The sequence below is a fragment of the Panthera uncia genome, chromosome D1, assembly GCF_023721935.1.
Source record: "Panthera uncia isolate 11264 chromosome D1, Puncia_PCG_1.0, whole genome shotgun sequence".
NCBI lineage: Eukaryota > Metazoa > Chordata > Mammalia > Carnivora > Felidae > Panthera > Panthera uncia.
This window is the reverse complement of record NC_064808.1, coordinates 102,751,724-102,777,450: the sequence shown is the minus strand read 5'-3', so window position 1 is coordinate 102,777,450 and position 25,727 is coordinate 102,751,724. Positions and strand designations below refer to the sequence as shown.

At 38.7% G+C, this 25,727-nt stretch overlaps 1 protein-coding gene across 2 annotated transcripts in view; it reads left to right on the top strand.

Annotated features, from left to right (window-relative positions):
• FDX1 (ferredoxin 1) overlaps positions 1–19,262 on the top strand; it is a 36,142-nt gene extending 16,880 nt beyond the window's left edge. Inside the window, exons 3-4 of one of the 2 annotated variants that reach the window (XM_049613830.1) lie at positions 14,146–14,275; positions 19,118–19,262. In XM_049613830.1, coding sequence (XP_049469787.1) covers positions 14,146–14,275; positions 19,118–19,232 — 245 coding nt within the window. In that variant the 3' untranslated portion in view covers positions 19,233–19,262. Of the gene's footprint in view, positions 1–7,814; positions 7,985–14,145; positions 14,276–19,117 lie in introns of those variants that run through there. The other variant, XM_049613839.1, reaches the window with a different exon arrangement.
• Positions 19,263–25,727: the final 6,465 nt, after the last annotated feature.

The window sequence follows — 25,727 nt, the reverse complement described above, 5'->3', positions numbered from 1 at the left end:
TTATTTTTGGGACAGAGAGAGACAGAGCATGAACGGGGGAGGGGCAGAGAGAGAGGGAGACACAGAATCGGAAACAGGCTCCAGGCTCCGAGCCATCAGCCCGGAGCCTGACGCGGGGCTCGAACTCACGGACCGCGAGATCGTGACCTGGCTGAAGTCGGACGCTTAACCGACTGCGCCACCCAGGCGCCTAATTTAGGAGAATTCTTAATTGTTAGAGAGCTGACAAAATAAAAGCAGCACTAAAGCATACATACCTTTAACTTCAGGAAAATTATTGCATAACCAGGCAAGAACGATGGATATGGTGTGGCTGTAATGTGTCTCTAAGTCCAATTATTGTCTCCACTAAGTACTTTTGATTATTTGAAAGGTGGACATAGGAATGTAAAAAAATCTTATTTCAAATATGTTTGTTCTACCTAAGTATATTTTAACACAAAAATGTGATAAGAATATTATAGATTTATGAACAATTAGAACCCATCTCCCTATTTTACCTTTTGGTTCATCAGGAAAATAACTCTTGAATTATGAGACCAACAATTTCCAAAACCTTTGAGAATATGTCCCTCATAAAGTGTGATCATTTTATGCTTACATGTATATGTGTGTATATATCTATATCTATATCTAATCTATATCTATATCTATATAAGAGTATAGATGGGGTACCTGGGTGGCCCTGTTTGTTGAGCGTCTGACTCTTAATTTTGGCTTAGGTCATGATCCCAGGGTTATGAGATTGAGCCCCGCGTTGGGCTCCATGCTGAGCATTCATTCTCTCTTGAGATTCATTCCCTCTCTCTCTCTCTGTCTCTCTCTCTGTCTCCCTCCCTCCCTCCCTCTCTCACTCTCTCTCCCTCTCTCCCCTGCATTTTCTCTCTAAAAGAAAAAAAGAAAAAATACAGATAACATATACATACATATTTATATGCACACACATACACACATTTCCTCCATTAATTTATATAACCAACCACTTATAAAGACACTAAAAGCTGACAGCCATTGATATTACTGTGGGGTTGTATATGAGCGTGTCACATAACTTTTGCCCTTTCAGTCCCATCTCTTTCCATGTGTCATTATATTAGTGCACCCATATTCTCATCAGCTATCACTTTTAGATTGAAGGTGCTGTAGTTGTTGTTACTTTTGTATCCTTTATCCTTTTATAGGTTGCCTTCCAGCCTTTGTTTTGTAGACTTGGTCCCCGTGTGTGTGATAAGATTAAAACGTGATAGTTGTTCCCCATTTTATGAATAGTGTTTTGTTCCCCAGATCCATTTTCAGGTTAACTGCTTCGCATTTAGGATCTGTTTTTCCATGAAAATAATATACATGGTGGCTCAATTTCCAAGCCAACCCACAGAACCTGTTTCTTCATAACTAACTTAATCACCATTTACAGCCTGGTTTCTATGAGAAAATTATGCATTGCAATTTCTAACTCTGGATCAAGAAAACATACTTAACTCCCTGGATCTATCTACTACACACACACACACACACACACACACACACACATATACACCATACCACACACATTCACTTTAGAGACTCCTTTCTCCACTTTGTACCCCATTCTGGTAGTGGGAACACACGCACAGCTGATTTTCAATACAGATGATTTCATGGAGGAATGGAGCCTGGGAATGCCATGATGCTTAAAGAGGAGTTAGAAGATGAGGCCCAATAGGATTGTCATCTACTTTGTTCCTGCCCATAGCCTTTGGCAGTTTGGGTTGTGACTCTAGTGGAGTTGGGAGCTACGGGAATCTTCATTAAGGATGTGAGTAGCTTCCATGTTTTAACTGAAAACAAGTAGGCTCTGGTTGTGCAAAATCAGGTGCTGATAAAGGGCATCGACAAAAAAACCTACAAGTAACATCCTGTGTAATGGTGAAAGATGGAATGCCTGTCCCCTAAGATCAGGAAAAAGGCAAAGGTGACTAGCCTCACCATTCCTGTTTAATGTCATGCCGGAAGTCTTAGCCTGTGTATTAAGGTGGAAAAAAAAAAAAGAAAAATTAAAAAGGCATATGGATTGAAAAGGAAGAAATAAAACTGTCTGGTTTTGACAATGATTGTTGTTTACATTAAAAAAATCACAAGGAATGTACAAAAAAATCTTAGAACTAATAAGTGAGTTTATTTAGCAAAGTCCCTGGATACAAGATGAACACACAAAAATCCATTGTATTTCTATATAGTAGCAATGAACACCTGGAAACTGAAAATTTTTTTAAAGAACATTTACAATAGGTCCCCAAATTGACATTTTTTAAATTTTATTTTTTATTTTTTAAAATTTATATCCAAATTAGCATATAGTGAAACAATGATTTCAGTAGTAGATTCCTTAATGCCTCTTACCCATTTAGCCCATCTCCCCTCCCACAGCCCCTCCAGTAGCCCTCAGTTTGTTCTCCATATTTATGAGTCTCTTCTGTTTTGTCCCTCTCCCTGTTTTTATATTATTTTTGTTTCCCTTCCCTTATGTTCATCTGTTTTGTCTCTTAAAGTCCTCATATGAGTGAATTCATATGATATTTGTCTTTCTCTGAGTTATTTCACTTAGCATAATACCCTCCAGTTCCATCCACGTAGCTGCAAATGGCAAGATTTCATTCTTTTTGATTGCCGAGTAATACTCCATTGTATATATGTACCACATCTTCTTTACCCATTCATCCATCGATGGACATTTGGGCTCTTTCCATACTTTGGCTCTTGTTGATAGTGCTGCTATAAACATGAGAGGGGCCCACGTGTCCCTTCGAAACCGCACACTTGTATCCCATGGATAAATGCCTAATAGTGCAATTGCTGGGTTGTAGGGTAGTTCTATTTTTAGTTTTTTGAGGAACCTCCATCCTGTTTTCCAGAGCGGCTGCACCAGCTTGCATTCCCACCCAAATTGTCATTTTGAGGTTTAAATCTAACAAAATATGTATAGGATCTATCTTTTGAAAATTATAATACTCTGAGGAAAGAAAGACCAAAGTAGTGGAGAAGCTTACTTTGTTTGTGGATTGGAAGACTTAACGTAGTAAAGATGTCAGTTCTTCTCATTGATTTATTATCTTGTTCCTGATACTAGAGGAAAAGCTTTCAACGTTTAACAATTAGTTGTGGGCTTGTCATATGTAGCCTTTACTATGTTGAGGTATGTTCCTCTATATTGTAAACTTGTTGAGAGTTTTTATCAGAAATGGGTGTTGAAGTTTGTCATTCTTTTTCTGCATCTGTTGTGTTGATCATATGATTTTTAACTTTCTCTCTATTAATGTGGTGTATCACATTGGTTTATTTGCATATGTTGAACCATCCTTACATCCCAGGAATAAATTCCACTTCATCATGGTGTATGATCCTTTTAATGTGCTGTTGAATATTTTGCTAATATTTTGTTGAGAATTTTTACATCTATTTTCATCAAAGATATTGGCTTGTTGTTAACTTCTCTGGTAGTGTCCTTATCTGGCTTTGGTATCAGGTTAATTTTGGCCTCATAAAATAAGTTTGGGAATATTCCTTTCTCTTTAGTTTTTCAGAAGAGTTTGAGAAGAATTGGCATTAATTCTTTTTTAAATGTTTGGTAGAATTTACCAAACCATTTGGTCCTGGACTTTTCTTTGTTGGGAGGTTTTGATTTCTCATTTAATCGTTTTACTCATATTGGTCTGCTCAGATTTTCTCTTTCTTCATGATTCAGTCTTGGTAGGTTGTATGTTTCTAGGAATTTGTCCATTTATCTTAGGTTGTCCAATTTGTTGGTATATAATTGTTTCATAGTAGTCTCTTATGATCCTTTGTACTTGAGTGGTGGCTGTTGTAATATCTCTTCTTTAATCTGATACATATATTTTTGAGTCTTCTTTATTAGTCTAGCAGAAGGTTTTTGTTAGTTTTATGTTTTCAAAAAAACAACTCTTAGTTTCATTCATCTTTTTTATTATTTTCTGGTCTCTTTCATTTATGTTCTGTTCATTGTTATTTCCTTCCTTTTGCTAACCTTGGGCTTAGTTTTTTCTTCTTTTTCTAGTTTCTTGAGGTTTAAAGTTTGAGATCTCTCTTTTTTCTTAATGTAGCCATTTATCATTATATACTTCCTTCTTAGAACTGCTTTTGTTGTAGTCCATAAATTTTGAGTTGTCGTGTTTCCATTTTTGTTTGTTTCATGATTATTGTTATTACTATTTTTATCTTTTGATTTCTTCTTTGGACAGTTGGTTGTTCAGGAGTGTATTATTAGTTTCCACATATTTGTGAACTTTATAGTTTCTCTCCTGTTATTGGTTTCTAGTTTCATATTGTTGTGGTTGGAAGAGATACTTGGTATGATTTCAGTCTTCTTGAATTTTTAAGACTTGTTTTATGGCCTAATATAGGACCTATCTTGGAGAATATTTTGTGTGCATTTGAGAAGATTATATATTCTGGTGCTGTTGGGTGGAATGTCTATTAGGTCCATTTGATCCAAAGCATAGTTAAAGCCTAATATTTCCCAGTTGGTTTTCTGCCTGGATGATCTATCCACTGTTGAAATTGGGGTATTGAAGTCCCCTACTATTGTTTTTCCCTTTAGATTTGTTAGTCTTTACCTAATATATTTGGGTGTTCCCATGTTGGGTGAATATATTTTTAAATTTGTTACATCTTCCTGATGAGTTGACTCCTTTATCATTATCATAAGTGCCTTCTTTTTCTCTTATTACAGCTTTTGAATTAAGTCTGATATGAATTAAGTCTGATATCGAACTCTGTTTTGGTTTCCACTTGCATGCGGTATCTTTTTCTAACCTTTCACTTTGAACTTTTGTGTCCTTGAAGCTGCAGTGAGTCTCTTGTAGGTGGCATATAGTTGGGTCTTGTTTTTTATCCATTCAGCCACTCTATTCCTTTTGAATGGAGAATATAATCTATTTACATTTAGTGTAATTATGATAGGTAAGGACTTACCAGTGCCATCTTATTCATTATTTTCTGGCTGTTTTGTAGCTCCCATATTCTTGTATTCCTTTCTTGCTGTATTCCTCTGTAAATTGATGATTTTATATAGTGGTATCTTTGATTCCCTTAATCCTTTGTGTATCTGCTGAGGTTTTTGCTTTGTGGCTACCATGAAACTTATATAAAACATCTATAGATAATTACTGTCTGTTTTATTCTGATAACAACTTAACTTTGATCACATGCCACAAAACTACCTTTTTACTTCCCCCTTTCAGTTTTTGATTAATCACTTTATATTATATATTTATTAACAAATTGTTGTAGCTATAGTTATTTTTATACTTTTGTCCTTTAATCTTTATACTGGAGTTAAGTGGTGAATACCCCACCATATTACAGTATTAGAATATTCTAAATGTGACTGCATTCTTACTTTTACCAGTGTGTTGTACATTTCCATGTTACTAATTAACATCCATTCATTTTATTTTATTTTATTTTATTTTATTTTATTTTATTTTATTTAGTACTGTCTACACCCCATTGTGGGGCTTGAACTCATGACCCTGATATCAAGAGTCACATGCTCTTCTTACTGAGCCAGCCAGGTGTCCCACTTCTTTTCATTTTAACTTCAAGAATCCTTTTTATCACTTCTTATAAAGCAGGTCTAGTGGTGAATAACTTCCTCACCTTTCATTTGTCTGGGAAAGTCTTTGTGTCTCTTTCATTTCTGAAGGACAACTTTGTCAGAGTTTTTTTTGTTGGTGTTTTTCCTGTCAGCATGTTTTGTACGTAATTTCAGTGTCTCCTGGCCTCTAAGGTTTCTGCTGAGAAATGCAGTGATAGCTTTATGGGGATTCCCTTGTAAATTACAAGCTGCTTTTTTCTTGCTGCTTTTAAGATTCCTTCTCTGTCTTTGATCTTTGGCAGTTTTATTGTAATGTGTCTCGAAGAACATCTTTTCAAGTTGAGTTTGTTTGGGGACCTATGAACTTCATGAATTTGCATGTCTAAATCTCTCCCAGATTTTGGAAATTCTCAGCCTTTCTTATTTCTTTCTTTTTTTTTTTTTTAAATGTTTATTTATTTTTGAGACAGAGAGAGACAGAGCATGAACAGGGGAGGGCCAGAGAGAGAGGGAGACACAGAATCTGAAACAGGCTCCAGGCTCTGAGCTGTCAGCAGAGAGCCCGACACGGGGCTTGAACTCATGGACTGTGAGATCATGACCTGAGCCGAAGTCGGACGCTCAACCGACTGAGCCACCCAGGCGCCCCTTTCTTATTTCTTTAAATAAGCTTTTTGGTGTCTTCTCCCTCTCTTCTCTGTCTGGCACTCCAGTAATTCATGGATTGTTTGTTTTGATCGTCAAAACACCAGTAGATCACATAGGCTTTCTTACTCTTTTCCATTCTTTTTTCTTTTTCTCTGACTGAATAGTTTCAAAGATCCTATCTTCTGATTCACAGATTCTTTCTTCTGCCTGGTCCATTCTGTTGTTGATGGTCTTGCTTACATTTTCCATTTCATTCATTGCATTATTCAGCTCCAAAAGTTCTATTTGGTTCTCTTTTATGATTTCAAAACTCTTTGTTAAACTTACCATTTTGTTCATGCATTTTTCCTCCTGATTTCGTTGAATTATCTTTCTGTGTTTTTTTTTTTTTCTTTTTTTCTTTTTTTGGAGCTCATTGAGTTTCCTTAAAAGCCCTATTTGGAATTCTTTATCAGGTAAACAGCAGATCTTCATGTCTTTGGTGTCGGTTACTGGAAGATTATTGTGTTCTCTCAGTGGTGTCATGTTTCCTTCATTTTTCATGTGCCTTGAAGTCTCATGATGCTGTTTTCACATTTGTAGTAGCAGTCATCTCCTCCAGTCTCCACTGACTGATTTGGGGAGGGAAATACTTTTTGTCAGCCCTGCTAGGGATTCTGAGGCTTTCTCTGGCCTTCAGTGGATTCACCTGTTGTACTCTTGCTTCCTCTTGTGGCAGGTTCTGAAGCTTATGTGTCTTCTCTGTATTCTGCAGAGCCAGGTTGTGTACTGACAACCTTCCTTTTACTTTTCCAAGGGCAGTCTCTCCCAGGCCCATAGGTTGGTGCACATTCTTACTAGTCATCTACATAAGCTCAGCATTGCTTCCCTTGGGAGTGTGCATGGGGAGTTGGTCACCGGCTCAGAAGAGGGATGTATGGGTGAGATGTGTGGAGTGCTTGGGGTATCTTTGGGCTGGCTGGCTGAATCTGTGGGTGAGGCATTCCCAGTGCTCATGGGAGGGCCTTCTACTAGAGCACATGACATGGTTAGTAAGACTCACGTCTCTTTGATATATTGTGAGCCCTGGCTGCTGTCTACTAGCCACTCACTGACACCTATTTGTTCAGCTCAAACTCAGTACTCTGGATGAGGCAAGAGGGAAGTAGGCCTGTTTGGCAGCATTTTCTCAAAATGGCTCTCCTCATTCTTGGGCCACACCAAAGTTTCAGCCTCCTGCCTGTATCCCACAGCTCTCACCACGTTGTGGGTGGGTGCCAAGTTATCGCTGTGAAGCTGGGATATGATAGGGACACGTCTTTATTGTCCATCTTGCTGATGTCACTCCCTCACCACAGTTAATTTTAAAACACTTCCATTACTCCAAATGGAAATTCTATACCGTTTAGCTATCACTCCCCAACCCCACATTTCCCTCCCCCTGTACAATTATGTATTTACTTTTTATATCTGTAGATTTGCCTATTCTGGATACTACATGTAAATGGAATCATATTATAAGTCGTCTTTTGTAACTGACTTCTTCCGTTTAGTATATTAAACAAATTGTAATGTTTATTTATTTTTGAGAGAGAAAGTGCACGTGCAAGCCAGGGAAGGACAGAGAGAGAGGGAGACACAGAATCCAAAGCAGGCTCCAGGCTCCGAGTTGTCAGCACAGAGCCCAACATGTGTCTTGAACCAGCAGACCACGAGATCAAGACCGGAGCCAAAGTCGGACGTTCAACTGAGTGCACCACCCAGGTGCCCCCCATTTAGTATATTTTTAAGGTTGATATATGTTGTAGCATATATCAGTACTTCATTTTTATGGCCAAATAATATTCCATTTTATGGATATACTACATTTTGTTTACAGTTTCGTCCCTTCGTGGATATTTGGATTATTTTAACTTCTTGGTTATAGCCAAGGTACAAAGGCAACTAATGAAGGAAGGATACTTACTCTTTTCAACAAAGGGTATAATGTTGGAACAATTGGACATCCATATGGAAAATAAAAAGGAATCTTGACCTAAACTGCACACTTTATACAAAAATCAACTTAAAATTGATTGAGATCTAAATGTAAAAGTTAAACTATGACACTCCTAAAAGAAAGCATCAGAGAAAATCTTTGGGACCTAGAGTAGGCAAAGAGTTCTTACATAGGATGCTAAAAGCACAATCTAAAGAAAAAAATATATGAATTGGAATTCATCAAAATTAAAAACTCTTACTCTGCCAATGACACAGTCAAGAGAATGAAAAGACAAGCTAGAGTATGAGAAAATACTTGCAAATCACATGTCCAGTTAAGGTCTAGTATCGCTAATATGTAGGGAACTCTCAAAACTCAACACTAAAGAGCAAACAACCCAATTAAAAAATGGTAACAGATAGGAACAGGCACTTCACCAAAGAGAATATAGAGATGACAAATAAGCACATAAAAATATATTCATGGGCATCTGGACTTGAACTTGCACATACATACAACTCTGGGCTGTTTGAAGCTTTCTCTTAGTGGTATAAGAGACAAAATGATGCCATTCTCCCACATGGCTTTGGAAAAAGTGATGGAAATCCACCCCATCACCCCCAAACAAACCCCCAGATATCCAACATCTTCAATTTTTGGAGAAAATGCAACTGAAAACCACAATGCAATACCACAACATACCTGCTGGAAACAAACTACTTCATCCACACAGTGGAATATTTGTCCGCAGTTAATAGGAATGAATTGTGGACATCTGCACATGACAACTTGGATGAATCTTGTAGGCATTCTGCTGAGTGAAAGAAGCCTGTTTCAAAAGGTTGCGTATGGTATGGTTATATTTATGTGACGTTCTTAAATGACTACACTATAGGATGGAGACCAGATCCATGGTTGCCGGGGGTTAGGGATGGGGGAGGGTGTGACTCCAAAGAAACAGCCCAAGGGAATTTTGGGGGTGATGAAATTATTCTGTATTGATTGTGGTGGTGGTCGCACAAACGTATACAGGTGTTAAAATACACAGAACTGCATCCAGTCAGGTGCTTGCTAATTGGGGGGCAATCTTGAACTATAAGACCAGGAGGAAATAGCCATCATGAAATAATGTTTTATGAGATGAAAAACGAAAAAAAGGAGTAACTTTTTTTCTGAAATAGCTTCTTGTTCTTCTCACAGTTTTAGGCTCGTTGAAAAAATGTATTTTTTCCTCCTAAGTACTCTTTTCAGAGACCTGTCTTCACTATTTTCTAAAAGCCTTCCTGATTTTTTTTTTTTAGAAAAAATTTTTAGAAAAATTTTAGGTTAAATCTCAAAAAAAAAGTACCACTCAAATCGTCTTATTATCTTGGGGGGTTTGTAAGACAGTTTCTTCTAATAAGTGTGATTCATGAGGTCTTAGAAATCTTTGTTGCAGATTTTTTTCTAAAGTGACACTGGTACCAAAATATGACTATTATGTTTTTCTGGTATAATGTTAGCCATCTTACACAGGCTGAATTGATCTCATTCTGAGACATTCTATTGTATTTGAATTCTTCCTATTACAAAGAATAAGAAAAGCATACCTTTTGACATCTTATGGCAGACAAAGTTTGAAAGGGACCATAAAATAAAGGGTGATCCTGAATGTAGTACATCCGTTTCCAGAGTAAATACGGGACTAGAATGTATAATAGGAGCTTAACTTGTACGGACCAAAAGTTAACCTTCTGTATATTATACTTGACGTTTGTCAAATCCCTATTAGAATCCTCTTCATCTCTGAGCTTGGCAACGTAAGCAAGATGTGGAAACAGTTGGCAGGTTTCCTGGGAAGACAATGGAAATTAGAGTAGAGAATGAAAATAAAACCTTCAAGAGAAGGTTGAAAGAATTGAGGTTTCCTAGGGAAGGGAGGTGAAAGCACATGGAGAGCTGGAACATGGATGGTAACTCTTCATTTCATCTGACCAGGGGGTGCAAAAAAGACTGTCCTAAATTTTTCCAGAGGGATTTATTGGGCATGTGACGACCTTTTGTCTCCATTCCAAGATGATTGAGACCATATTGTACGCACCGTCCTCTTCCCTGGGCTTTTCTCGTATTGCACTTTTCTGGTTCGCTCTCTACCATTGGGGACATTCTTATTTTGACTGTCTTTCTCGGAGGGGGTCTCTCCTTGGCTGTCTCTGCTTCCTTCCATCATTTTACCCTTCCCCCTGGAGAAATCTCCTGGGTTTTGCTTCTGTCTTACTCACCTCGAATCCATCCTCTCCACACAACCACCAGTGAGATCTGTCCAAGGTAAAACATGCCATATCACGTCCTGCTCAAAATCCTTCAGCTGCTTCCTGTAGCCTACAGCAGAGGCCTGGGACCGCCACCTCTGCAGGGGCTGGATCTGGGAAAGGAGAGGAGGAGTGATGGGTGTCCGTACCCACCCCCCCAGCCACTCCCATCACTGTGGCAGCCCAACCTGAGAGATGGTTGTTTGCCTGCGTGTGTGAGTCACCCACCCAGCATGTCTGGAAACAAGGTAGAAAATAATGGGCCTATGGAACAAGTTCTGCTCCTGAGAAGAGCATGGGAGACCCTCCACGCTTGGTCCCCTGCTTGTGCAGCCCCCGCACACCCCATCCTGCCTGGAAGCGAGGGTTCTCTTCCTCGCGTCTTCTGTCACACACGGCCCACAGTTCTCAGGATTCGGTTTTCTCAATAGCAAAACTCTGAAGGCAAGTATAAGCTCTTTAAATTAAGAGAGTTGTTTGAAATACTTTGTAAGGGTTGTTTGATGTACATTTTAAAGACCCAAGGAGGCCGGCTTTCCCGATTTTTGTCCTACAGTATCTCTGGAGGGATGTGCCATTTTAGTTTCGAGTTTGGATGGGGTATTGATGAGATGAAAATAGGGATCAAGATTTAGTGTATGTTTATTGGATACTAGTGAACAAGCCCATTAAGAATTATAATTCTTCTCGGGGCGCCTGGGTGGCTCAGTCGGTTAAGCGTCCGACTTTGACCCAGGCCGTGATCTCACAGTTTGTGGGTTCAAGCCCCGCATCGGGCTCTGGGCTGGCGGCTCAGAGCCTGGAGCCTGCTTCCGATTCTGTGTCTCCCTCTCTCTCTGCCCCTCCCCCATTCATGCTCTGTCTCTCTCTGTCTCAAAAATAAATAAAGGTTAAAAAAATTAAAAAAAAAAAAAAAGAATTATAATTCTTCTCGGGGCGGCTGGGTGGCTCGGTCGGTTAAGCGTCCGACTTTGACCCAGGCCGTGATCTCACAGTTTGTGGGTTCAAGCCCCGCATCGGGCTCTGTGCTGACAGCTCAGAGCCTGGAGCCTGCTACAGATTCTGTGTGTCCCTCTCTCTCTGCTCCTCTCCCGCTCATGCTCTGTCTCTCTCCTTCAAAAATAACTTTAAAAAACATGAAAAAAAATTAAAAAAAAAAAAGAATTGTAATTCTTCTCTGTGGAGTCATAAAATATTGGAGGCACAAGGCCCTTAGAGATCATCTACCTCAATCATTACAGATGAGAAAAAAACTGAGGCCCTTGTGAGACTTGCCTGGGACACAGGAGACAGTGTGCTTAAGTCTTCAGGGTCCCATTACAGCAATTTTCCTTTTAACACAGGACTTTTTGAACTTGAGATGTATATATGAAGCCCCCCTCCCTTTTAAGTAAAATATATCCATTTACTTTTTTGTGTGAAATGTTTCAAATTTACACAAAAATAGAATAGGAAGCTATTGTTCAAATAACTGATTGCTGTGTGTATATACTTGTGTGTGTGTGTGTGTATGTATATATATTTATATATATATCTATATATATACATTTGTATATAAATATATTTATGTATATTTAATATTTAGGTAAGGTGACTTAAATTATGGAGTGGTAGGAACTAGTTATCTTCGACATTGGGAAACTCAGCTGAAGCCGTTGACTCTCTCTTAACTAGCAATATGACCTCTAGGCTATTGATTTAATTTCTTGGGTTTATTTCCTGTTGTATTTAAAAAGAAAGTAGAATTACTTTACGATTCTTTGTAACTTCCAAATAAGAGTATTAATACATAATAATGTTAATATGTGGATAATAATAACAACAACAATAATGCAATTGTATCGGGCTTACTACCTACCAGTCATGGTTACAAATACACATGTTAAGTAAACACTCATGTAATTCTTGCAACTACCGAGTGAGGTTGGTATAGTTACTGCTGAGGAAACTGAGGCACGGGGGCTGTTAAAGTAGCTCAAGGTGATGCCATTAGTACAAAGTGTAGGTAGGATTGAAGTCTGACAGTCTGGCTCCAGAACTCACCTGTAACTCCTATGCTCCACTGAATGCTCTCTCTTCTCTTTTTTTTTTTTTTAATATGAAATTTATTGTCACATTGGTTTCCATACAACACCCAGTGCTCATCCCAACAGGTGCCGTCCTCAGTGCCCATCACCCACTTTTCCTTCCCTCCCATCTCCCATCAACCCTTAGTTTATTCTCACTTTTTAAGTCTCTTATGGTTTGCCTCCCTCCCTCTCTTTTTTTTTCCCTCTTCCCCTCCCCCTCCCCCATGGTCTTCTGTTAAGTTTCTCAGGATCCACATAACAGGGAAAACATATGGTATCTGTCTTTCTCTGCCTGACTTAATTCATTTAGCATAATACCTTCCAGTTCCATCCATGTTGCTGCAAATGGCCAGATTTCATTCTTTCTCATTGCCAAGTAGTATTCCATTGTATATATAAACCACAACTTATCCATTCATCAGCTGATGGACATTTAGGCTCTTTCCATAATTTGTGCTCTCTCTTCTCTTAATCCCGTTACTGCTTTGAATTAGATTTAGTAAAAATGAACACTTAAGGAAGTTTCTCATTCCTCTGTTAAATTTTTTAGATAATAAAGTGTGATTAACAAATGTTTAAATTATAAGGGAATAACTCTTATTAAAATGATTAATTCATTCAAGGAAAATTAAGAAGGTTACTAGTTATTGGTAATAGTTCTGTATTAATGTACTGTTTATTGACCAAAACCAAATCTAAATCCAAGTAAGTTACTCCTAGGACTCTATAATCTTTAAAGTTGTGTAAAGGCTTTAAAAATTATTTTAAAAAGGGGCGCCTGGGTGGCTCAGTTGGTTGGACATCAGACTTTGGCTCAGGTCATGATCTCGTGGTTTGTGGGTTCAAGCCCCGTGTTGGGCTCTGTGCTGACAGCTCAGAGCCTGGAGCCTGCTTCAGATTCTGTGTCTCCCTCTCTCTCTGTGCCTCCTCCCCCACATGTGCTCTGTCTCTGCCTCTCAAAAATAAACATTAAAAAAACAAAAAAAAATTAAAAGAAATGGAACAAGAGAAATATTCTTATTATTTAAAAACGAATGGCTCTTAAAATGACTTGTTTGATTCTCTCTCAATTACGGGGAGAGATAGAGAAGAGTATTTAATTTGATATAGGCATATGTTTGGTTGCTTTCTAAATCTTCTCATATACCACAAGGCATCATAAATTGTGTTGAGCTCTCCAGAATAAAGGTAAATAACTTATATAGCTATCATAAAAATTATTACCATGTAAGTTTAAAAATGTATATTGGTATATGCATGCATGCCTGAGTTTATTAACTTGTAAGCTCTTTGATATCAGGATCATGTATTTTTGTGTTTCTCTTCACGGCATGTAACCCAGAACCTTTTTGAAACAATATGTGAAAGTGATTTTATATTGGGGGGGAGGAGAGAGAGGGACAAGGGGGATTGGGAGGTAGAGGGGTTGGGGAGGGTAGTCCCTAATCCTCATTATTATTCAGAAACAAAGTCTGTATACTAATGTTGATTCTAAGATTTAGAAATAATTAACTTTAATTAAAACTAGATTTGAATTCTGTGTAATGGAGGGGAGAGTGTCTTCAATGTCTGTTGCCTTTATAGGTGCATGTGAAGGAACCTTGGCCTGCTCTACGTGTCACCTCATCTTTGAAGACCACATATTTGAGAAGTTAGATGCTGTCACCGATGAGGAGAATGACATGCTCGATCTGGCATACGGGCTAACGGATAGGTAAGATTTTAGGATGACTTCAACTGTACTGATAATCTGGGAAGATAAAGGTTTTAGTAGTTCATATCTACCTCAGACCAGCCTCATGCATGTAATAGTGATCTCCTGGCATAGATAGATGACAGACACGAACTTTGAATATCAAATATGTGACATTTCTTTTTGTTTTCACTATTCTACAGTTTTCACCCTTGTGAAACTTTCCATTTTGCTAAAATAAAAAAAATTAAAAAAAAAAAACAACTGAAGGTATTGGAGATACAAGTTCTAGATTCTGATAAATCTACTTTAGTCTGTTTTTTTTTCCAGGGATTAATATTTTTCACAATTTAATGAGTTGGGATTCAATTTAATGCTTTTTACGTGTTCTTGAAGGACAGATTTGAAAATTGGGTGAAATTATTATGGGAAGTTTTACCTACTTCAAAGAACAGAATTTTAAAAGAAACTTAATGTATAATAACAACTATATTAAAATGAATAGTCCTGTTTCTAAGTGTACCTGATAGTAGTTTATTCAGAGCTTATTCTTGTTAATTAATTAACGGGTGGAATTCCTCTCAAAGGTAGTCAGATTTATAGTAACAGGTGATACCAAGTGATATTTTTAAAAAATATCTATTTAAAAAAATTACCTCGTCTTTTGGTTGGAGTTAGAGGAGGTAGCTAGTTGAGTTACTGTTTCAAAGGACAACATAATGAGGGCTGGCTTAATTCAGGTTGGCTTTGGTGTCTAACCATAACTTGGCGACCCTAATGAAAAACAGTTGTTTAAAAAATTAGAAGTAATAGTAATCATAATAGCTTGATTTGTGTATTATATAACCATAATTGTGTTAATTCCTTAACGCAGATCATCTTACTTAATACTCACAAAATTGCTTAGCTCGTTAGTATTTATTTAGAGGTGAAGAATCACCTTATTCCATTTGTGGTTCATTTCTCCCGTGGTGGCAGTGAGACGGATACCCGGCGGGAGAAGCCGGGAAAGCAGTATCTCTGTAGACTTCACAGCAGAGCGGGCTGTGGCTGCCATCGTCCTGTCCCCCTTCACACCTTCAGGCGCCATATTCTCTGTCAACACCTTTTTTCTCCCCCACGAAGAGTGACACATAGAGTACACTCAATGACTGTTGTGGGGAAAGAGTATGATGCTTCTCACAGGTAGCAGTGATAAAACACTTGGACACATCTGGAACGAAAATAATTTTGTTCAAACCTAGTACCATAGACAGAAACTGTTTCTAGGGTACCATATACAAAGGATTCCAAAACAGAGGAACAAGGAAATTCAGCCTTTTGGTTCATACATGTATTTTAAAGTTAAGTGCTCTGTAAATGTCTTAAATTTTTAAGCTAAAACACCACTGTTTTAATGTTTATTGTAGGGTGTCCTTACCCACGATTATTGACCCACTGGTGACACATGGGCTCATTTGGCCCTTACTGTAGTGGTTACCTGTCTCTCTTTTCGTGTGAGAGCTGGTGCCGTGTCTGTTTCTTCACTGTGTCTCCAGTGTCCGATTCACAATAGGGCCTCACCAGCTCTTTGTGGAATTAGTGGTCGATAGAAGGAGAAATTCAGGAATTATCTGTGAATCTGTATTTGATGATAGTCATTGCTCGCTGCCACCAATTTCCAGGGATAATTTGCCTAGTGGCCTCAGTTTCTGTAATTGTGAGATGGGGATAATATTAGTACCCACCTGGTAGGGTTGTTTGTGAACTTTTCAGAACAGGGTCTGGGGGGAAAGCATTCATTAAATAGCTTTTAGCACTGTAATGATAAAAATACCAATTTATATGCCAGATACTTACTATAATGCCTCGGTACTTTACAGAGGCGATTTCTAACCTTCAGGGTTAGACAGTATCGTCACCATTTCATAGGGGAAAACAAGGTTTAATTAATTATCAGAGATTTTCCTAAGGCCCCGCAGCTAGAGAATAACACAGCCTTGATTTGAATCCGTTATGTTGGGCCCCAAAGCCCTTGATCTTGCACCGTTTCAAGCTGCGTCTCTGAATTGAAAACCAAACCTTAGGAGGAAAGTAAATACAATACCCCAGTGTATTTGCACTGTCAGGTAAAAATGGCAAAGGTGTCTGGAGAAAATACCTTCAGGGTTGGCACAGTGTCAGAATTTTATGCAACTAATAGTGAAATCAAGGCTGCCTCGCTATCTGTCCTTGTCTGCAGGTACCAGACACTTTCTAGGCTGGGGAGACCTAGAACAAGGGGGTAGAGAAAGGAGGGAGTGAGAAAACAGCCACAGGCCCCCACTGCCCGGTCTTCCAGGGCCAACCCTCTCTGGGTTCCCGTAACACACACTTCCTGTTCCTGCACTTCCACGGCACTTACTGTATTCTGCCCCTTTTCACTGACCGCTCTTTCCATCTCTGTTTCTCTTACTAAATTAAAAGTGCCTCCGGAGACTGACATTAGCTTCTCTTTATATGAACAGCGGGAAATCACCAGCAGTCTCTCTAGGTAGGACTCTCCACAGCCCTGAGGAATTGGTCTAAGATGGCTTGCCACGTTTTCTCTCTTGCAGACAGAGCTAAATGCATAATTGAGTACCGCGAAGGCTGTCTGCAGTCAACAAATAGGAATTATTGGTAGAAGGGGATTTTTTTTTCTATCAGAAATCAAGATTTCCTGTGGTTATATTTACTCCCTTACTCAAAAACTTCCCAGTGGTCCCTCATTGCTCACTGGTTAAAACCTAAGCTCTTCTGTTGGTGTTCAGAGCTGTCTGTGGCCTAGTGGCCGTTCCAACCCATCTCCCTCCTTGCATAGCAGCCGAGCCAAGCTAAGAACCCGTATCACTTCAGATGTGCCTTGAATCCTGGTTACCTTTGCCTCAAATGCCTTTCTCCTTTATCTTTTATTAAACGTTACCTCCTCCCCATCCTTAAAGCCTGTTCTAAACACCGTCTCCCCTGGCCAGAAGTAAGTGCTTCCTTCTCAGAATTTTTGGCTTTCTCTCTCTGTGGTATTGGTCACAATCTCCCATGTTCATGATCTGCAAATGCGTCTCCTCTCTTCTATTTGATTGAGAGTACATTCCTCAATACTGGTATTGGTAAATCATTTCCACACCAGCCCTGTGAGGAGCTCATTTATTATTCATCTTTAGGGTTAGGCTAGGAAATTAATGTCTGGCAGGGTTAAGAAAGTTGCCTGTGAACATGCCACGTTCAGTGCTGGATCCTGGACCACTGGTTGGTTGGCTCTAACCCCACTGCTGCCTCTGTACTGCGGCCCTGGTACCTAGGACGTAAAAGTGTCCAACACAGATTGAAGTGAGTTGCTATTCTGTGCTTACTCACTGACATTTAGTGCTGTGCCTTCAGATGCTCACTAAGTGCTCGATGGCTGCGTTAACCAAACAAAGACCTGCATGCCACATTCCACCAAATTGTAGACAATCTGACTGCAAGACTAATATTTTTATGTGCCTCTAAGAAAGCAAAAAGCACTGCCGATTAAAATACGGTACACAGTTATCACAGCATTTTGTGCATCTCAAAAGAGCTAGACATAGATTTGTCTAAGCATAGATTTGTACATCACTGTTAAAAAAGTAAGATGTAAATAAAATAAAATTGGTAGTAATCCTGAAAAAAAATGGAATTATCGGGGGCGCCTGGGTGGCTCAGTCGGTTAAGTGGCCGACTTCGGCTCAGGTCATGATCTCACGGTCCGTGAGTTCAAGCCCCACATCGGGCTCTGTGCTGACAGCTCGGAGCCTGGAGCCTGTTTCAGATTCTGTGTCTCCCTCTCTCTGACCCTCCCCCATTCATGCTCTGTCTCTCTCTGTCTCAAAAATAAATAAACGTTAAAAAAAAAATAAAAAAAATGGAATTACCGTTCTTCTTCTGATGACACATATCTGCTTTACTAATATCAAATTTATGTCCTGCTGTGTATGTTTCTGTATTCTTAACTTTTATAATCCATTTGAACTCATTTTGAGTGGTAATTAAATTCACACATGTAGTATTACCATCTTTCCCACAACTCAGTTGAAGAGACACCTATAAAACATCGTCGCTGAGTTCATAGCTGTGATGTGACACAGCTCCTGGCACAGCTATGATGGTAAGATGCATCTCAATTTCAGGGATGTCAAAAATGTGGCAAAAAATATGCATCTCATAATTGATGACTTAAGTCTACGCATTATCTCAAATTTCTTGTTTTAAAAAGTATAGCTTTGGGGTGCCTGTGTGGCTCAGTCGTTTAAGCGTCTGACTTCTGCTCAGGTCATGATCTCAACGGTTCGTGGGTTCGAGCCCCGCAGCAGTCTCTGTGCTGACAGCTCAGAGCCTTGAGCCTCCTTTGGATTCTGTGTCCCCCGGCTCTCTCTGCCCCTCCCCTGCTCATGCTCTGTCTCTCTCTCTTTCTCTCTCTCTCAAGCATAACTAAACATTAAAAAAAAGTGTACATTTCTTTTATAGTCTATATGGTTTTAACTGTCGGGGGATTGATCAGTCGTTCTCTTGGTGTTGCTGAAACTTCTATTCTTTCCTCCAATGTTGTGCCTTCTGATCATTTCACTGCTTGCCAGCCCTCTCAGCATAAACCAGTGGTTGTAGTAGATGACAGAAACTGAAGATTAAAGTGCTTTGGCAACACCTCGCTTTTCATTTCTCCTATGTTCTACCCTCTATACCCTCTAGCTTTGAAAGGGTTGGGTATGTCTTTTTGATGCAATGGGAATTTAAGAGGTAAGTGAATCTCTAACTGCTTTGGGTAAGAAAATATCCAACCAGCTGCACTGCCTTGTGAATAATCTATACTTGACCCTAAACCACATCTCTCCCTCTCTTACACAGATCTCGGTTGGGCTGCCAAATCTGTTTGACAAAGTCTATGGACAATATGACCGTTCGAGTACCTGACGTGGTGGCCGATGCCAGGCAATCCATTGATGTGGGCAAGAACTCCTAAGCTAGAATAAATTGGAATATTTTCACAAAATTCTACCTATTTTTATAGTTATTATTTCTTAATGTAATGAAATGAGAACATGGGTGAAGGGGTTTATTATGATGATTAGCTTTACTACTTTAATTGACCTTACATAACTACTGCATTTTGTAGTTCTAAAGGTATGCAATCCTTATTTTGGTTAAATTATAAAAAGCAAATCAAATATTAGAAAAATAGTTAATATTATAAAACCTTACATATTTTACCTTAGGTTTGTTTAGCAACTTTAGCAACATGTTTTCACATAAATTTTATCCTTAATTACCTGTAAGTTAGGTTAAAAAAAGATATTTTCCCTGTTAGATGTGGGTAAAGACAGAGCCCCTAGATGGCTTATCTAGGGCCATGGACCAAATTAGAAGGTATGTACTAGAACCCACATCTTCTTACCCAACATATATGTTCAGATTGAAACTAGAGAAGTTATGAATATCTTGTTTATATCAGTAATTAAGTGGACAAAACTAAGCAGTCCGTAAACTGCTTCATTTCAAAGATAACTAGTTATTGCCTTCTAAATGATACTTCAGAATTTTGATTCATTGAAAAGTATCTGGACTTCCTCACAGCACGGTGCTGGTTTCTGAGAGCCTGCGCTGTAAGAGTGAGCTCCTGTGCCAGGTAGATGCTGTATCCTTTCAGTGACCCAGTTATGGAAGTCACTCAGCATCATTTCTGCCTGTTCTCTTCATTAGAAATGAGGCACTAAGTCAGGCCCATCGCTTGAAGAGAGGGGTGTCAGAGAATTTGCAGACATGCCTTAAAGCCACTACAATAACCATTATTTTCAGGTTAGCTTACTGGCAGGCACATTATTGCCTATGAAAATTGTCTCTTTAACCAACAGTGTTCCAAACTTTTTTGAGAAGGGCTGGATTCGTTCTTATATTGCATTTTGAAAGATTCTTGTGTCTTCTTTTTTATGATGGTTCATTGGTTTTATTCTATAACTCCCACAGTTTTCTTCTTGACATTCGGTTAAAATCAGAGGGAATAATGGTGGGTTCTTTTTCAATGTTGTATAATTTTAGTTTACATTTTTCTGCATTTTTCCATCAAGAAAGGCAGCTTGCTTTGGTATAATAGTCTATGTAATTGTTGGGTACATGCTAATACTTAATATTGTATTTGCTTTTCACAAATAAAACCAACCTATAATTATGTAAGTAACTCAAAACTGCTGAATTAGTTTTTCAAGTGACCGATTCTAAGAATTTTGAGAACCTTTTGCCTAACTTTCATTGTGAAAATATTGTCTAATTTTTGTCTTAAAGGACAGTTTTCTTATTTTCCTTATAATATTTAAGTATCACATGGTGATCCGTGTGGTTTCTATCATAGTCATGTAGCATTAGAGCAATTGCGTTTTGCTTGAAAAAAATGTTTTCTAAGGGGAACTTAGATTCATTATTTATTTTCCCATCTTTTTCTTCTTCTTTTTTTTTTTTTTTTTTTTTTTTTTTTTTTTACAACTCTGGTAATTGCTTTTCCTGCCCTTAAACTCCCTGAAATTTTGTGTTAAACCATATTATGGATCAGAATTTATTAGATGGATTTCTTATTTATAGGATAACTTATCACCCTATAAATTAAAAAATAGAAATAATGTGTTGTATGTATATTTCTAAAAATAGTATATGAAACTTTATTCTAAGTGTAAACTATCCAAAGGTATTCAAACATTACACACATACTTTGTTTCCCATTAGAGAAATATTTAAGAATAGAAAGATGGTCTTGGTTAAGCAACAACAGGATTCCTTTTATGTGTCAACACATCACATGATATCAAGTTGTTTTTATCAGATTTTCTTTTGTTTATAAGTTTCTAGAAACTTAACAATTAGAAAACCAGCTGGCAAGGGGAAGACATGACCACTTGCAGACACAAAGTTCCTATTTCAGAACAGAAACAAGGAGTTATAAGATAATTGAAATCTACTGGAGGCCATCGAGGAGAGAAGTGGACGGAAAACATGTCTGTAGTGAGAGGTGTTACTTCTGCAGAAACTGGCAGTAATACATTCTCTAACCAATGCCTTTATTCCTCTTTCCTTATGACTCCCATTTGCTTGTTGTCTTACTACCTGGAATATTAGTTGCCTTAATTTTTAGACTTGATTTGATGTTATAAAATTAATCATAGCCTCTGTGACTTTCTGGTCCACTTCGTCTGCTAGCCGTTAACAAAATCGTGACTGCTCAGCTTGATTTACCCAGTAGTCTCCATCCCTCCCTCATCTGCCCAAGTACTTTGCCCCGGACCGCCCTTTATAGCATTTATATAGTGCTTATCACATGGAGCACTGACTACATTTCTTCCCTAACAGACTATGCTTTTTAAGAATCAGTACTGGGTTGTGTTCAACTTTGTAAGTGCAGTGTCTATCATGGTATTTACCCACAATAAGTATACAATAAAACCTGAGTTAATCAAAACCTGGTCGTATAAGAAATATGCTTCTAGCATCTTGCTCTGTGGTAGTCTGTTACAGATGAGACTGCATGAGCCCAGGATAAGCCCATGTATTGAGCCTACCTCCTAACTCCAACTTAACAGAAATAAGGACACACAGGACTGTTTTCCTAAGATATCCGATAATTTCTACTCTATTAAAGAGGACCGTGTTCAACTTGTCATCTTTTTTAAACATACCTTGAATGAAACAGCTTTTGAATGAGCCGAAGTTAGGTCCCTCTGCCGGTCTTTGTTCTTCAAATACATAGTGCTGAGGTCCTGAAGGTGATAGATGGTCTCTGGCCCCGTGAGTCACATGACACTGTCATGACCAAGCCTCCAAATGGGTGCTCCTCCATCTTGGAAGTGTCGGCCATCATGTATTTCTGCAGGCTTCAGTGATTTTTCATCAGCGTTAGACTTCTGACTGGTCCTAAGGAGAATTCCTCAGGGCAGTGAAACGAAGCAAACCAAAAGACTGAGAAGGATTGGTAATTTTGTTTTAATGTCCTTTCTTTAGTAGAGTCTTTTGTTTCTTAACTGAACTCCAAAGACTGAGTAAGCCTCAGAGAGATAGCAAGATAGTGAGGGAAAAGCATGGGACTTAGTGTTCGAAGACCTGGGTACTGTTTTAAAAATTATCTAAAACTTGGAAATAAAGCAAAAAGATTCCTGCAGGTCACTTTGAGGTGGTACTTAGAGGACTGTCTACCTGGGCACCCAAGGATCACCTGATGTTCTAAGATAGAGGCATTAGCAAACTATGTCCTATGGGTCAGATCAAGCCCGCCACCTGTTTTATGTCAATAAGCCTGATTGGAATTGCAGCCATGCCCACCTCAAGCTTATTGCTTATGGTTGCTTTCATTTGACAACAGCAGAGTTGAGTAGTTGTGACGGAGACCAAATGGCTCATAATGCCTAACATATCTGCTGTCTCGCCTTATACAGAAAAAGTTTGCTGACCCATGCTCTAGGGGAGGTAACTTTGACTTGGTACTTATTATTGACCTGGACCCAGTCCTTCTAAAGTTAGATGTTAAGTAACTTCAAAAAGCTTGTTAAGTTGCAGAGGTTTTCTTTGCGGTAGGAAAGGTAACTCTGAGAGTTATGGTTTCTTGCCTTGTAGGGCATTTTCCTGTTTGATGTTTATCTCTGCAGTCTTCCTACAGCATTCTTTTTTCCACTGTGTGTGTGTGTGTGTGTGTGTGTGTGTGTTAGTTCCTCATGTCTTTCTCTGAACCAACTTTGTCCTTCTGCTCGTCCCCTCATTCATGAGTTAAGTAAATCTTTGCCACAGGCTCACTATGCATTTGTACGAAAATCCTTTATAACTCATAGAAAATTACATAGTGGCCTCTTGAGGCCCCTCTGTGCCTCCTCACAAATGTTTTATCTTGAGGTAGTCAAGCCTCTGGTTACATATCTGTTAAGTAGAGATAATTAGACCCAGTACCTCAGCCAAACTACTGTCTCACCCATGTAATCATATCCACTGGACAATGTTTTATAGTTTTTTCAATTATAAGGTGGTGTGTGTAAACATTTTTAACTGTAGAGCATTATGTCATTATTGATTGTTGCTTCTTGACGAAATCTAGACGTTAGGTAATAAAGTACAGGTAGAATATTTGTTATGTAAGAATTGCAGACTGAGACTCGATTCTTTGACTTTCCTATTTAGAATAGTTATTTTTAAAAAGCAGATGTGTATAGGGCTTAATCTTAAGCCTAACTACCTAGCTGATGAATGCACTAAAAGTAAATGTGCTTTATCTTTTATGTGAGAGAAATGGTCTATTGATAACCACCTCTGTTAAATCCTCCAGAAGTAGCAATGAGTTGGATATTTCTAGACTGTCCTAACTACAAAAGGAAGCAAATGATATTACAGCTTTGAACATGGGCTGGAAATAATTCAGTGACTTTTTATTGAAAGAAAAAAAATAAGGAGCAATTCTGATAAAAGCAAAGAAGGGAAATACCTGTGGCTGAAAATGGAAATACACACTGTTTCCTTTTTCAAGGATGTCCGTCTTTCCACACAGCACAGTTCCTTGTGATACTCCAGAACACACTGCCCTTTGCAAATCTGTTTTGAAGGGATAATAGCACTCCCCTCTCCGAGTTTAAATATATTTTGTTAATCAAGCTCAAAAAGAAAAATTTTTTTACGTATTTCTTGACAGCCCAACCTGATTTTTTTCAAGTGATCACTTGATAGATCTTTCATGATAGATATGCCTTTTTGGAGGCACAAGTTGAAACACTTTGGAGGAAGTTTTAATAATCCCATTAAAGGTCCATTTAACATAGTTCTGCTCTGGGGAAGTAGCATGCTCTGGGTGCTCAGTGGTGAGCTGTGTGCTGTACAACCAAGTGAAATTGCTAGAAAGATTCCTGTGTATATAGTAATTTCAGGTGATGTGGTGTACCTACGATCAGATTTGAATTACAAAATCAAAAGTGACAGTTCCTGTGGTCTTTTATTAAAATCCAATCTCTTTCATTCATGTCATCTTCCAAATGCCTTGAGAAGTATCTGACACACAGTAGGTGGTCAGTCAGTATTAGCTGAAATTTTTAAATAAATCTACTGGCCTGCCCACCACAGTCTCCCGATTGTGGGATAAAATAGCAGGGGCTTGTGAGAGGAGAAAATCTCGGGTTAGAGCTTTGGATTAATAAGCATAGTTATGTGAAATGAGTTGCTAAACTAAATAAAGAAAATCAAAGGTTTTTATACCATCAACAGCTTCCAAGGTTAAAGTCTTGGGTTATAGCTCTTATCAGGGTGATGAGGAGTCAAACTTTCAAGTGTCTGTAAGTCACTGTTACTTTTACCAGACAGCTGAACTCTTGAGAGGACAAAATGATTATTTCTTTTGAGAATGCTGCTAGATTTCATAAAACTGAAAACAAAGCGCTCATGTACCCAGCAGTGGGGTGGGCATACTTTGACCTGGCACTCACCTCTACCAGCTTCTGCTTGTGTGTCCTTGAGGGCAGTGCTTGGTGATCAAGACCTTTAGAGGAGGGAGGTTTCTTTTATTGTAAAGGGCAAAGCGAGGGTAGCCCTAGAAGGCAGATTTTTCTGGCCTTTTTGTACTCCACCAGAAACTAAAATGTTCGTCTAACTGTTCTATCAGCTTTTGGCCAACCAGCTGGTTACATTTGTGCAGGAATCATGCACAGCCTTGGGGCTCTGCCAGAGCCCCAGTGAAACCCCATCCTAGCGGAGTGAGAGCCTCATCTTGATGTGGTTAATGTGCACACCTCAAAATATCCATTATCAAGCTCAGAATTCGTGCCAAGCAGCAGGGTAACAGAACTTACCACAAGGCCTTAGATTATGAAGCCACCTGTTGGCACTCATGTGTCTCCATTATTACAGAACTTTTTTATGCCACAAGTCCAATTTTGTGAACTGACTAGTCTTCCAAACCAAAAGTTGTTTGGAGAGAGAGCAAAGGAAAAACTAAACAGGAAATAAGTAAGCCAACAGTCATCACCTAATGCAACTGCACAGAAAAGTTCACAAATATTTTAAGTGTTTTCAAAATGTTTGTAGATATCAAAGAGCCAAACCATCTGGGTGAAGCATTCCATTAGCCCTAATTTTTTTTGTAGGGGCATTAGTTTTGAGCTAGAAAAAGCTCACCCCTGCCCAAGGTAGCATACTTTGCACTTAACACCTCATTCAATACTTCCAAGCATGTGACATTCTAATTAGCAATAAAACTTAGAAGTGCATGGCTATTAATGTTTTTCTTTTAAACATTTATCCATGAGCCTTGAAAAGGAGAGGAATCTCTCCTTACCCCTCTCACAGGTCCTGCCAAGATGTTCATTCCATTCTAGCTCCTCCCCTCTGTCCTGCCCCTCCCCCTTTCATGTCTTTCCCTTTTCATACTTACCCAGCTCCTTCAAGCCTTGAAGCCTTGCAGCCTTGAAAGAACTGGGTAAGTATTAAAAAGAATTCTGATTCTCAGGAG